Genomic DNA, 14,653 nt, shown 5'->3' on the forward strand with positions numbered 1-14,653 from the left:
ATATTATCAAAATAACAAATATAACAATAAACTATTTGCTTTTGTAACCAAAAACAATTTATAAACGGAGGAAATTAAAGATCAGTTACACTGAAAATTGAAATATGTAATATTATTATTAATACTATTTTTACATGAAAATAAGAAGTGATATTAAAATAACTACTATTAATATTGATAGTAGTAGAGATAAAATATTGGTTAGAATATTTTAAATACAGGGAGAGAGAGAGAAAAAAATTTGATATTCTTTTTATGATATTTTATTAAAGGATGACAAGAATATAATTCCTCAATTTAAGGTAGATTTATAATTTGTTATAACATTAAATTAGGGATTATAGTTATTTTCTGATTTTTAAAACTTCTATATATAAAAAAATAACTTTAATATATGTAATATTTAAAATATTATTTATGTAGTTAAGTCTTAAAAACTATCTTTCCAAGAAATTTTTCTTTCAATAAATTACAGCTAGATTTCCTCCTCTAATCATAGCATCTCTTTGGCTATTCACTAGAGACATGTGAGAGTGTGAGATTGTTGTGTCATTGACACTCTTTTAAGTTTAAGGGATAAAGGTCTGAAAAATATCCAACTTTGATCGAATTTGCTGTTGCGATACTAAATTTTCATGAGGACCTATTACCTCCCTAGACTATTTAATACCGTATTTTAAACATATATATTTGCCCACGTGGACATAAAAAATAATGCAAAATTATAAATAGTAATGTGTCCACTTGGGCACATATATACCTTTAAAATACACTATTAAATAGTTCATGGGGTAAAAAATACGGTATTAAATAGCCTAAGGAGGTAATAAGTTCTCATGAAAGTTTAGTATCGTAACAGCAAATCCAACCAAAGTTGAGGTATTTTTCAAACTCTTATCCCTAAGTTTAACGATAAGGGTAATAAAGATAAAGTAGAAGGTCTAATCCATTCTACAATTTGCAATAGCTCAAATAGGTACCCTAGTCTATCTTATAAATCTTTATAAATTATGTATTCTATTATCAAGGTCGATCTTACATTTATGTTGAATATATCTAATACTATATGTATAAAAGAAATTAAGAATAAGGGTTCCTATGAATAAGTCAAGAATAAAATTTTGAGCGCACATCAATACTTTGGAGCCTAAAGTAGGTTGGTCTTGAAAGTTGATATATGAAGTGAGATAAACATGATCGACTTTAAGATAAAATAACTAATGTCCTATTATATCTAATTTCAGATATCATATATCTTAACACGATATATTAAAAAAAAAAAAAGTGAAGGGTGGGTGGGGGAGGGGGTGAAGATATGTGGGGGGTGTCACTTGTTTCTCTCACAATCTCTCTTTCTAATGGCCCTCTAAAATTTAGTTCCAAATGAAAGGTACACTCTCTTTAAAAATCTCTACCTTCATTTTACCCTTCCACTCTCCCTTATACATTGCTTCATTTTTAAATCCATTTTCATTTCTCCCTTTCTTCACTCCTATCACATTTTTCTCTTTTTTTTCTTCTAACAAAAAAAAAAAAGCAAAAAAAATTAAAAAATTAAAAAAAAAATCTTTTGGTGTTTGATTATTTCCTTTTTTTTACTTTCAATCTGTGTTGATCTTGATCTTATAAGGTGATCGTCGTACCTTTTTGACAATTGAATTTTATTTGGAAATTGGAATGTAACATTATTGAATGACAACAATATTATCAATCTTTTTAGTTTTGCATTAATGCATGTATATATATAATCTTTATTGTTATTTACGATGTGATTCGTAAATACATTAAGGTTTTTATGGGATCTATACAATTTTTATTTAAGTAGCATAATGATATATGGTTGTGTGAAGTTTTTGATATTGACTTGGTTAGAAGGTGCAAGTTACACACATTGAGGATAATACGAGAAGGTCGCTTGAAATGATTTGGTCATGTCTGTTTTCGACTTTTAGATGCTCCGGTCTGTAGGTGTGAAAATTTATGGTGACTAGAGGTGTTAAAATGGGATAAGATAAATGTATATGGAAAAAAGTTGACTCGAAGGATCTATAAACGACATTCCATATAACCTAGTGAAAATAGGCACAATGGAAGAAAAAGATACATAGGTGATATATCAATTAGTTGGAATTATGTGTTAGGGACATAAGTATGTTTACTGTAGGTCCTATGTCTTTTAGTCATGTCAAAGACATATAAAAGATATAGAAAACTCCTAGTATTTGTTTCATCTTTATTTTAATTTTTTATAATATTGGTCTAAGATAAGCCTAATTGACCGACATGATAAGTGAAGATTCAGCTAGCCGATTCCAACTTGCTAGATATTGAACCACCGTAGTTGTTGTATTGTCCTTAGAGTTTGGCATAGTTAGTTGTAGATGAATGTAGTAACTAACAAATATTACATATGAAATTTAGTGTGAATAGGGCAGAATGTTGGCCGGTCAAGACCTTAATTGCAGTCCAGAAGATGAAGGTAGGGGAAATGGGGATGTTGAGTTGGATGTATGAGAATACTAGGAGAGATAGGATTAGGGAGGCGAGGTTAAGATGGTTCGAGCATGTGAAGAGGAGATACACAGATGCCCCATTGAGGAGGCGTGAGAGGTTGGCTATCATGGTGGGGTATAAGGAGAGGAAGAGGTAGGCCGAAGAAGTATTGACGGGAGAGGATATTAGACAAGACATGACTCATCTGCAACTTACCAAAGTCATGACCCTAGATAGGAAGATATGGAGGTCGGGGATTAGGGTAGAAGGTTAGTATAGTTTGCGAGCATTTTCTAGTTTCCCTCGTTTGTATTGTTATTATGACTCTCCTGCATTATTATTGTTATCTTCATTATTGTATTTCCTTTCCATACTTGATTTTGATATGCTTTACTTGAGCCGAGGCTCTATAGGAAACAACCTCTCTACGTTCAAAGGTATGGGTAAGGCTGCGTACACACTACCCTCACTAAACTCCACTTGTGGGATTACACATGAGTATGTTGTTGTTGTGAATAGGTTCTGTTACTTAGAAACTTTTGTTCACATTGTCTTTTCTCCATTAAGTGCTCTGTGTCCCCGGGGCACAGTTTTATTATCCAATGAGTTAGTAATTAGTATGTATCTTATGCTAATATGTTCTGTGTTCGCTTGCTTCAGGATTTTAGAGTTGAAGGCTGAGTTTGGTTTGTTTCTCAGTGAATTGTTGGTAGAGATATGGCATCTCAGTCAGCTCGTGTTCCAGCTGAAACTGTAAGCGAAAAGAAGAACCTTCCGAAGGAAAATAAGAAGATGAATAATGGTGCAAAGGTTAATGAGCCTATTAAATTTGGCTCTCATGGTACTAAAGAACCAATTAAGGAGGAAGGGAAAAAAGTTCCTGTTACCGCCCTCCGGAAGGATGCAGTTGAGGACTGGCCTGAACCTAAGCAGATCCATTCTTTCTACATTGTAAGATATCGGAGATTTGAAGACCAAAACCTGAAGCCCAAATTTGATCTGGCAGAAAAAGAGCTACAAAAAATGAACAAAGCTAGATTTCAGCTTATTGAAAAATTGCGAGCCAGGAGGGTAAGTTTTGTCTATAAATCTTCTTTCAGTTGAACGTTGACATTGTTCGTTGTTCTGTTTAATGTGTTTAGAAGAAATTTAAAACAAGAAAATGTTAGAGGCTATGGTATCCTTAGAGAGCTATAATCAAGTCAAGAAGCCTTTTCCTTTCAGTTTCTTATGAGTTGAAGAGTTTCTAATCATATCATCCTGTTCTCTTGTCTTGTCTTTTGCTTATTAGGCACATAAGCATTCTAGATATACTATTTTCCTTTGGTGTGGTTAATTGCATTGCGTTGAACGCGTGCACATTTCCTGTAAGCATCATTTATATACTTTATCTGTGCGAACCATTGATTTGACTTAAAAGTTCGGGTACACTAATGATGAGAACTTTCATATCTAAGTGGTAGTTTGATGCTACCTGTTTATCAAGGACTTTAAAAGATTATTTGGATGTGTCCAAACTTGTGTTTTGGCAGGCAGAACGATCAGAGTTGTTTGGTCAAAGGAAATCTGTGAGTGCTGAGAATCAGGAGTTTTGGACAGTAATCGAAGGGAAGAGAAAGGAAATGAAACCTCTGCAGGATGCCTTGGGAAAGCTCCGTGGTCCTAGGAAAGATGGGAGAGAAGGAGGTGCTGGTCTGTGTTCATCTGAGGCGGAGCTTGATAATCTTGTAAGCTCTAGTCTCTTTGTTCTTTTAAGTTCTTACGATTACTTACTATCGAGGAGTCAAGGAATTTAGGCCAAAATACCAAATGAAAGTAGATCGATTTTTTTTCATTTCTGAAGAGGTGCATATCCTTCATTTTCTTCGTTTCTTCATCAGCTCGGTAATTGAGAACTACCTAACGTTCATTGTTTAACTTTTTATATGGAAATCATTTAGATCAAGAGTCTGCAGTACCGCATTCAGCATGAAAGCATTCCTCTGACAGAAGAGAAGAAAATTCTAAGAGAAATTAAACAACTTGAAGGAACAAGGGGAGAGATTAAAGAAAATGTAGCTCTGAGGGCACAGATTCAGGATTCAATGGGTGAAAAAGAATCGATCCAAAAGCAAGTCAAGGTAACGGTCAGATCTTGTCGTATACATGTACAAATGATGATATTAACTTCATTTTCCTAGAATGTCATTGTTAACTAACAACACTCACTACTTTGTTGTACTATAGCTTATAAGTGGTGGACTTGACGGGGTTCATAAGGAGCAACAGGCAGTTAAGGCCAAGAGGAAGATACTAGATGAACAGCTCGATGCCAATACCAGCCAGATTAAATCATTGGATGAGGAATTGAAGGAAATAACAAAAAAGAGGGACGCTGCTTTTGTACGCGTTCAGGAATTGAGAAATCAACGCGAAGAAGCGGTATGATGTTCTTTCCATGTCAATTGCATTATTCTTAAGTTTACTAGATAAGAAATTATGATATATATATGCTATGCATCTGATTAAATCTCATTTATTCCGTTGTTGAATGGTCAATAGATCTATTTGGTCATGAAACACCTCAATACTATGTATTTCCATAACACGAGCTGAAAAAGCATCCATCTCCTACTGATACAAAGGTTTGAACTTCCCAGTGATATCGTTGTGTAAATTGGTTATTCAGAACAAGTACTTTACCTTCAGACTTGTCTGGCCAACTTTACATGGCATTTTCTAGATGGTAGTTGGTTTATTCAAATGTAAATCAAAGCATTCTGAAAGTCTTTATAATCAATGTCGTTTCATTTTTCTCAGAATGCGCCTTTCTACAAAAATGTTGCACTGTTGCAAAAGGCAAAATTGCTAGCAGACAAGAAGGATGTTGATGCCCTTAAAGAACTCTCACTTACTGAGGTATCTTTGATCTGTCTTAGTTGCTGAATTTAAACATATCAAAATTTTGACACTAGTTGCTAAAACATCAACTAGTCTGAAACTAAGCAGTCGAATAAGATCCCAATAACATCTCCTGCAGCATGCCAAAAAATACTAGAAGGCATGTGTGAATGCCATTCAAAGCGAGACTCTTGACCAAAGGCTAGACAGACCTTAGATCTGTCTTTAGTTGCTAAATTTGAAGTTTTGCATGTTTCTTGCAGACAGTAACTTCGTTTGTTTTCAGGTTGATAAATTCATCTCCCTATGGAGTGGCAAGCCCTTTAGGGATGACTATGAGAGGAGAATTTTGGCATCACTTGATATAAGGCAGTTGAGCAGGGATGGCAGGATGAGGAACCCTGATGAGAAGCGTCTTGTGTTACCACAGGCGCAGACTGTTTCACAGCCTGAGATTGTTGAGAAAGCTACTGTGAAACCGACAAAGGAAGAATCACTGCCTGCTCAGAAAGTAAACAAAGATAAGAACACCAAGAAGACGAAAGATGCAAGTAGCAACGTTACAGATACTAAAGAGAAGAACACCAAGAAGCCGAAAGATGCAAGTAGCAAAGTTACGGAAACTAACTACATCTTTGATGTTGAAGAGGAGATCCATGGTTTAGAAAAGCAACCCAAGGATGTGAAACCAAAACACAAGGAATCTGATGAGGCAAAATTGAAGGAAATGAAGAGAGAGGAGGAGATTGTGAAAAATCGACAGGCAATGGAGAGGAAAAAGAAGTTGAAAGAGAAAGCAGCTGCTAAAGCAGCAATAAAAGCTCAGAAAGAAGCTGAAAAGAGGAAACTCAAGGAAATTATTCTTATCATTCTACCATTTGTTTTTGCTTTTACGTCGTAGAATTTACATTTACATTAGTTGTGGACTTATAACACATCTTTACTCATTTCAGGAACTTGAGAAGATGGCGAAGAAGAACGCTGGGGATTCAGTTACTGAGGAACCAGTTGAAATAGTTGCTGAAGAAGAGAAGTTAGAGGAAAACATTGAAACATCAGCTGCACCTAAGATTAAGGAGCCTAAAGGGAAAGCTGCCAAGCATCGAGCAACACGAGCAAAAAGCACAGAAATTCCTAAAACTATACTTAAGCGCAAACAGGCGTTTAACTATTGGCTTTTGGCTGCTCCTGCTGCGCTTGTAGTTCCGCTACTTCTTCTAGCATTCTCACATCTTCTCTAGGATAATATGAAAGTTAAGAAGTAGAGGGGGGAAAACTTGGTATTGCTTAGAGTGTTGCAATATCAAGGTCTATTTTTTGTAATCTCAAATCATGCCTATTTTTTTCACAGTCATAATGTTGCTGGTTAGATAAGGCATTCAAGAGTAACTAAGCATGTTTGATTTTTGGTTGGTGTAGTAGTTTCAAGTTTTGACATTTGCTTAAAGATTTTCATCTTTGGCATTAATTGTAAACATCTAAGTTCTTTATGATCTGCCTACATTTTGTTCATTGAAACAAAGTATGTTCTCTGTTATGTTGAGTGAAGCTAAGTATGCCTAGACTATTGTTCTAGTTTGCCTTCATGTTGGTTTGCATAGAAAAGAAAGCTATGTTACTCGAAGTCTAGTTTGCCTTCGTGTTGGTTTGATAAAGTGTTCTTGTTGAGAAATAGTTTGTGTTTGACCAATAACTTTAAGAAATACACGATAATTTAGTGTTTGCCGTTTGGTCAAGCTTTTAAAATTGTTTCTCAAGTGTATTTTTTTCAAAAAAAAGTACTTTTGAGGAAAAACTACATTTTGGCTTTTAAAAAACAGCCTCGAATACTCTTTAGAAATATTTATTGTTTTTCCAAAAGCTTGGTCAAACATTCAACTTTTTAAAAATACGTTTTATAAGCACTTTTGATCACCCAAAAACTATATAATCTTGAATGTTGGCTCATAGATTTTGAGATCAACGACGTAGCTCCTGATAGCTCAACACTTCCATTGACTCATAGATTTTGAAAGTAGATTTTTTACTTTTTGAAATAAAATCAAATATTGTTTGTTCATAAAATTTAGTTTCGGAAAAAAAATTCAGATTTTAATAAGTTTCGCCTCGACTCACGAAAATTTAAAATATTTTAAAGTTCCCTTTCCAAAAACTAATTTTCAACACAAATTCAAAAATTCATTTTTTCTTCCAAATTTTAACTAAATAAATGTATTATTTTTTCCATAATGTGATTTTTCAATATTGAATTATCTCCATTCATCCAAAGTATTGCCTTATTTTTTACTACCCAAAATCCCGAACCAATGTGCGCACTACGTGTACCGGCCATGGCTGCCACTGGCTTTGCCGCACAATCGATTCTCCGAAGAGTAGTTCCCTCATTTCTATCTACTCGCCCCACCAGGGTCGTCGGAGACTTCTTTTCCGGTACAAACCTCATCCTCCGAACACCTCTACACCCCTCAGGTATGGAAATTTCCTTATTTCTTGCGTGTCTACATTTTGATGATTTTGTGTCAATTTGTATGGTAATTTTAGCTGAAATAGTTGAGTGCAATGTGAATACCTGACTACTTGTTAAATGGTGTATCTACTATGGACAGAAGCGGAAACAGAATTTGAAGCTTTGATTTTTGTCATCTTTTGTTTAGTTATTGAGTTCTATAATTTGTACGCATAATACATAAATGTTTCATTTAACTTGGTATCATCTCCAATTTTGGGTGTGCACAAGTAGACACTTAAATCTGTATAGAGTTGAACAAGTAGACACACATATCCTATGTGACATCCTATATGTATTTTGTCTCGTAGAACGTTTGTGTCTACTTATTCAGCTTTATGTAAGTTTAAGTGCTTATTTGTGCACACTCAAAGTCAGCTAACATTGGCATATTATGTCACGTAGAACGTGTGTGTCTACTTATTCAGCTTTATATAAGTTTAAGTGCTTATTTGTGCACACTCAAAGTCAGCTAACATTGGCATAAAGGCCAAGCTAAATGGTATATTTATGGCCTCTTTCAAAACAGCTTTTGGAATATGCAGCCTACCACAGGCTATTAAGGGTGATGCTGATATTTTACTGAAAGGAGTGGGAGATAAGAACACCATTGAAGATGTGAAACGTATTGTTGAACTGGTACTTATACATCTACCAGACCAATCACTCTCCTCTCAATTAACAGTTGAAAAGTCTTGTCTAGTTTTTCACCTCTTTGGTCCCTGTTGTAGAAAAAGCTCCAAAACATTGTCCTAAGTCTTAATCTAAACTGATTTTCACTTGTGTTCTTCTCAGGCAAAACGGGCATCATTAAGACGAGAAGTTTTACATACTGATTTTCTGACTCCGCCTGTCTTAAAAGAGTCAATGCTAGTCTTAGAAAGGTTAGCTGATCTCAAAACAGTTGCACAAGGAGGATACCCAGAGGTTGGACACAGTTTGTTTTACAAAACTTGTTTGAGCAATAAAGCTGCTTGAATTTATATTTACTGTCTCCTTAAACAGGCCGAACGATGTCGACTCTCAGTTGGACACGCAGAGGCATTAACAAGTGATCCAGATAATGTTGCAGCCTTGAGGTAGGTCCTCCTGTCATTGTTTAGTTATGTCTGCTGTTTAAATCAACCAATCAAAAAATCCTCTTTATTATTGTGAAAAGGGATCCTCTTTCCAGTATTTCAGGGAACTTTTCATTTCAACCTTGTTCTCACGGTGATTTCCTTGGTGCAATCCTTGGTACAGGGATTGCAAGGAATAAGCTGGGAGATATACTCTTGCAGGTATTTTTTTTTAATTTTTTTTTTGGAGGTTTTCTCTATCTCTCTCTTGCAAGTTTTGGCAACATCTAGTTGATTTCATCGTTTGTTCAGCTACAAAAAAAAATATGTAAAAGAAAGATAGAAGTGACAGAGGGTGAGAAATTGTTGATCAAATAGAGGCTCTTGGGCAGAGAGTTGTGGGCATTACACCTAAGAGAGGATCCACCTCTTTGTAACTGAGTTATTATGTACTCCCTCCGTTCCATTTTACTTGACCCTTATACTAAAAATAGATTTTCTTGTTTACTTGTCAATTTTAGCAAATCAAGAGAGATTATTATTTTCTTCTCATATTAACCTTATGTCCTTATCATTAGATAAGTATATGAAGTAATAGTTGTCAAACCTAGATTATTAAAGTACAATTATAAGGATAATTTAGTAAACAAACTCCTAATAAATAGTTTCTCAAGAGAAATGTCAAATCAACAAGGGCCAAGTACAATGGAACATAAAAGATGAGTCAGAACTTATATGTGGAGGTAGTGTATGGTTAAGAACTAAACTTGTTGATCAATACTTTGATATCTAATGAGTCCTTTGTTTTAGTGTGGAAGTGGTGATTCAAACACCAACAACGAAATGTAGAAGTAGCACAAAGCTTGGTGAATGAAGCAACATCCAAGATAGATTATTGAAATATCCCTTCAGCACCGAGAACATACCACTAAATTAGCTTAGGCACATAAAAAATAAGAGTATGACAATGCATGTAATTGTGTAAGCCTAGTGTAAAATAAAGTGGGAGGAGAACCATGAGGTCTAAGGTTCAAATTCTAGCGGAAGCAAAAAACACTAGGTGATCTCTTTCCATCTACCTAAACCTTGGGGGTCAGAGTTAGCCGATACTTGTGTTGGTGGAAGTAGCTGGTATCTGATGGAATGGTCAAGGTGCCCACAAGTTGGCCTGAATGCTGCCGTCGTAAAAAAAAAAAAAAAGAACCAGAGCATGACAAAGAATCCTTGCTTAGCTACTATCTAAAAGCAAACTGCCTCCTAAAACAGAACAATGGTTGAGCTTCTTTGGAGATTGTTAAATGGCTGTTTTAAACTAACATCAAAGTTACGCTTCAGATTATTTAAGGTTTTTGAATTATTTTTTTCTTTTAAACTATATTTTATTCTTAATTTCTTTCACACGTTCTGAGTAATTTCATGGTGTTGGTCTTATGTGCGTATTTGTGTAACTGTTGTAACATATTCCACTTCCCATTTCTTCGAAGTGTTGGGTTATCCTGAACATCTCTTTCTGATGTTTAGGGTGAAAAGGGAGCTCATGTTCTTGTTGTTCCAGAACTTTCTGACTTCCTTGTATCAGCATTGGACAAGGTAACGGTACTTTGCTCATTGCTTCCTCTAACAGTATCTTCCCAATTCTCCACTAGCTTCTACTAGCCAATTAGAGTGAAATTCTAAGTTATTGTGAATATCAACAAATACTGTACTCACTGCCATCATCCACTTATCACATGATATTACATTGAATTGGAGAATGACTGAGCGTGGATTTTCTTCGTAAAAAATAGTTTACAGAAATCCCAAAGGAGCGAACAGTCGTAATTTTAAAAAAATTGGAATGATAAGGCTTTCCACTTAATATTTTCTTTGTAGGTTGGAAATGTTTCTGTCTCTTGCAAGAAGATTCCATTGCTTGCCCTTGAATATGAACCACCAAGGTTGAAAGTGTTACACTTATAGTTCCTTTGGTTTCTTCCCTTCATACGCAACACATTTTGATCTAGGAAATTTCCACTTTTATTTTACTTTTTCCAGTACAAAGTCCTCAAAATCCATTGAGGCATCATTGAGACTTGATGCTGTAGCTAGTGCAGGATTCAAAGTTTCACGAACTAAAATGGCCAGTTTGATTAGGTAATCCCCCTTTGTATATGTTTTCTCTGTCCAAAATATTTTGCTTGATGTGTGCTTTGCGTGGTGAATGACTACATAATGATCCTTACATTAGTTATTCGTATATGGATAATTAAAAATGGTTCTTGCCTCAATAACCACATGCTATCCGTAATCATTGTCATAGATTGGTGGATAAGCTATCCTTACCAAAAACAAAGGATCTGCAGATAAGCTGTCCTTCCAGTACAGTATGACCTTGAAATTATATATATGGTATTCAAATGGGTCCCTTCTATGAAATTTCCTCAACATTTCATTGATTCCCACATTGTTTAGGCCTTCTCTATACCCTATAGGCTTTAAATTTGGGTTTCATTTTGATTGTCACCTGCAAAAGAGCGAGGTAATTGAAAAGATCCACAACCCATAATCTTTACTAGGTTCAACAACTATGACAATTGCCATAAAGGGAATCTCACTGCATTGCTGTGCATTCTCCCTTATTTCATAAAAGCAAAACTAATTTCTTGAAGGGACTGAAGAATCTCTTGCTATGGTGTACTGCTTGAGTTGGCTGTTAGGAAGGGTTTATTTCTCCTCGAAGTAGATGCTCGCTCCACGGCAATTATAAATGGACGATGCCTCTAGAAGAAGCTTTCTGTGTGAGGAAAGGATGCACAACCATAGACATAGATTAGTTCATGCATTATACTGGTAGAAGATCAGGTGAATAATTAACAACTTGAAGGAAGTTGTTATTTGTTAATCACTTCCTAAAAAAGAAATCGAAAAGAAAAAAAGATCCAGTAACTTATCGAAAAACATAGTCATGGGTACAAATCAAAATATTATCCACTCTTGGGTGCGTGTCAAATCCTCCAAAATAGTTTATTTTTGAAGAATCCGACACGGGTGTGGCAACATATTTGGAGAGTCCGAGCAACTTAGGTTTGCTGTTGTAGTCTCAAAAATTGAATGAATCACTAACAAGTAGGAGGAGTACCATGAGGTCTATGGTTTAAATCTTAGAGGAAGCAAAAAATACTAGGTGGTTTTTTTCCACCTGCAAGTCTTTACCAGTACCTGTGCTAATGGGAGGTAGCAGGTAATCGGTGGAATAGTTGAGCTGCGCGCAAGCTAGCACACACATTACCATCATAAAAAGAAGTGTTGATTTCGTTACAGCTTCTATATGTTTTTACTGCTTTGATAATACAGATGTATTTGGCCGAATACGTTGTTGCCTAAGTTGATACTGTCTCACTCTACATTGCTGGCCTTTTAGTAATGGAGATGTTCGTGTCAATTGGAGCACCGTGACAAAAAGCAATACTACCATTAAGACTGGAGACATGATATCAGTTAGCGGAGAAGGAAGACTTAAAGTAAGTTACTTCTCATAAAATTCTTCCATAATTGGTAAAGTGAATGAATCAGAATGAACCCCCCTCCCATATCGCATGCACACACACACAACAAATAACCTATGGATAGAAGTAGTTTTTGCTTTAAATTTTATAATGCTTTTTCAGTATTGAGTTAAATATTCTCTTCTCATTGGCTCATTGGTTGCAGAGACGAATTTGAAGCTTATGGGTTCCTACAATCAAATATGAATAGATATTTAGAATATTTCTTCATACATATACAAGATTTGGGTGAAAGCTACTGGTTCCCGTGAACCCATAGATACAGGGCTAGATCCGCCTCTGGTTGGCCGACCAAAAGGGCATATACTTATCTCTTCCTATAAGTTCTGACGTTGAAATTCCATTTTTTCAGGACTTCACTTAAAATGTGAACTCCCATTTCCTTAACTACTGGAGTATCATTTGCCAATATTATCACTCAACTAAGTGCAACCAAAAACACTGTTTCAAGTTTGAAAGTTCTCTTTAACCTACAAACAAAGCTAGCAAATAAAAAGTGACTAGAGAAAAAGGTCAAATAGTAAAGCTTTGGTTTAAATTTTTGGATGCCTTGCTATAATGCCAATTTTGTTATTATAGTTTTTAGATTAATTAGGTGATTGTAATTTAGAGAATTTCTTCAGGATATTCATAGGATGAGTGTTGCAGAAATGTGTCTGTTAAGATGGATGTGCGGTGGTACAAGATTAGGAATTATCACATTTGGCTGAAGGTGCAGTAGCACACATGGAGGGTAAAATGAAAAACAAGTCACCCGAGATTAGTCATGCTCTAACACATCAATTTGTAGGTGTGAAACCATGGTAATTTAAGTTGTTAAAAGGGACAAGGTAGACATAAAATTAGATAGAATAAATTATAGACCTACATCTTCTTGGAATCCATGTAGACTTAGCGCAATATATAGAACAATAGAAGAAAAAGATCCATACAGGTGATCTAACTAGTTGTGATTAGTTTGCAAGGAGCCTTTATCTTGCTAGAGATGTGTATGCCAATACAAAATATAGAGAACTTTTAGTGCCCGAGAACCTAAATCCTCAAATATTTGATTGATTCAAAATAAAATTAAAACAAAAATAGAGCAACATGGTTGGTGAGGTATCATATAGTAGACACCAACTAGTTTGGGATTGAACTTCTTGTTGTTAGAGAATTTTAGTTGGGGCAATATTTAGGTTTGGTTGAAGAATTCTCATTTTTATCGAGTCTATCAAGACTTCCTTCAGATAAATGCTTAGTGTGATTGATGACATGACTTCATTTTCCTGCTAAGTTTGGTGTTATGATATTGTTAGTATGAATAAGAGTATGTTCAGTGATTTTGGAGGTGTGGGGGTTTATGTTGTGAAAATTACTTGTCGCGAAACTAGCATATGCAGTCAACCAATGCTAGCTCATTTTGGGGCTTCAAATGGCCTGTCTTACATCCTCTAGAGAATTGTTAATATGAAATGAGATTGCTGTTTCTGCCACTAATGGATCTCTCATTTACAGATTGGAGAAATAAGCTCCACAAGGAAGGGAAAGTTCGCTGTTGAACTCATCCGGTATTTGTAAAGCATGAAGTTATTTGGCGATATTGATTCCAACAACTTAAAGGCTGCTATTGATACTTATCAAGCCCTCATTTGCCATGCCACCGCACTCCCTAACCAAAGGCAACTTCGTACCAGGGGTAACCCGAGACCTTTGATTAAGGATGAAGTACTTACTATTCCACCACAATCCTTGTTGCTCATTTGTTACCTTAAGATGTAAATAATTCAAGCCTAGACATCTGATCTTTGAAACAAATGTGAGTGTAAGGAGTTGAGCTATTAACACGGGCTGGCTCGGATTGAGCGGGCTATAGATTTCAACGGCCTAGCTCAACCCAACTATTCATTTGAAAGGTCCTCCAAAATACTAGTTCAATTGAGCTCTAAGCGGGCAAGCATGTGAGCTAGCACTAAATTTTATTTTTTCAGAAAAATCTATGAGATAGTTATTTTTTAGGAAGAAATCTTTTAAATGTGCTTGTGTATCATTATTGTTGTTTTAAATGTTAAAGATTAAAGAATAATATGTATAAAAAACTATATCCTTATTTGTTAATTTTATCTGAAGAGCTAAAGCCGTCAAATTTCTTCTTAGAGAAATATATTATAATGTGTTACTCCATAAAGTAC

General features: G+C 35.3%; 2 protein-coding genes across 3 annotated transcripts; both read left to right on the forward strand.

Annotated features, from left to right (window-relative positions):
* Positions 1-1,566: 1,566 nt before the first annotated feature.
* LOC125811839 (proton pump-interactor 1-like) lies at positions 1,567-6,883 on the forward strand. Its single transcript, XM_049491390.1, has 8 exons — positions 1,567-1,630; positions 3,154-3,564; positions 4,026-4,220; positions 4,434-4,613; positions 4,720-4,914; positions 5,293-5,391; positions 5,660-6,253; positions 6,327-6,883. Exons 2-8 carry the CDS (start codon positions 3,211-3,213, stop codon positions 6,612-6,614), a joined length of 1,905 nt encoding a protein of 634 aa, XP_049347347.1. The 5' UTR covers positions 1,567-1,630; positions 3,154-3,210; the 3' UTR covers positions 6,615-6,883.
* Positions 6,884-7,668: 785 nt separating this feature from the next.
* LOC125811797 (uncharacterized) lies at positions 7,669-14,584 on the forward strand. 2 transcript variants are annotated; one of them, XM_049491338.1, is made up of 10 exons: positions 7,669-7,842; positions 8,409-8,563; positions 8,675-8,806; positions 8,885-8,958; positions 9,054-9,159; positions 10,459-10,527; positions 10,810-10,874; positions 10,972-11,070; positions 12,338-12,437; positions 13,980-14,584. In XM_049491338.1, the coding sequence occupies exons 1-10, from the start codon at positions 7,680-7,682 to the stop codon at positions 14,040-14,042; spliced, it is 1,026 nt and encodes a 341-aa protein (XP_049347295.1). In that variant the 5' UTR covers positions 7,669-7,679; the 3' UTR covers positions 14,043-14,584. The 2 variants fall into 2 exon arrangements, with proteins under 2 accessions (XP_049347295.1, XP_049347296.1); XM_049491339.1 differs by having other exon boundaries at positions 8,409-8,518; positions 13,980-14,163.
* Positions 14,585-14,653: the final 69 nt, after the last annotated feature.

The sequence above is a fragment of the Solanum verrucosum genome, unplaced genomic scaffold (genome assembly GCF_900185275.1).
Source record: "Solanum verrucosum unplaced genomic scaffold, falcon-dt-bn FXZP01000238.1, whole genome shotgun sequence".
Taxonomy (NCBI): Eukaryota; Viridiplantae; Streptophyta; class Magnoliopsida; order Solanales; family Solanaceae; genus Solanum; species Solanum verrucosum.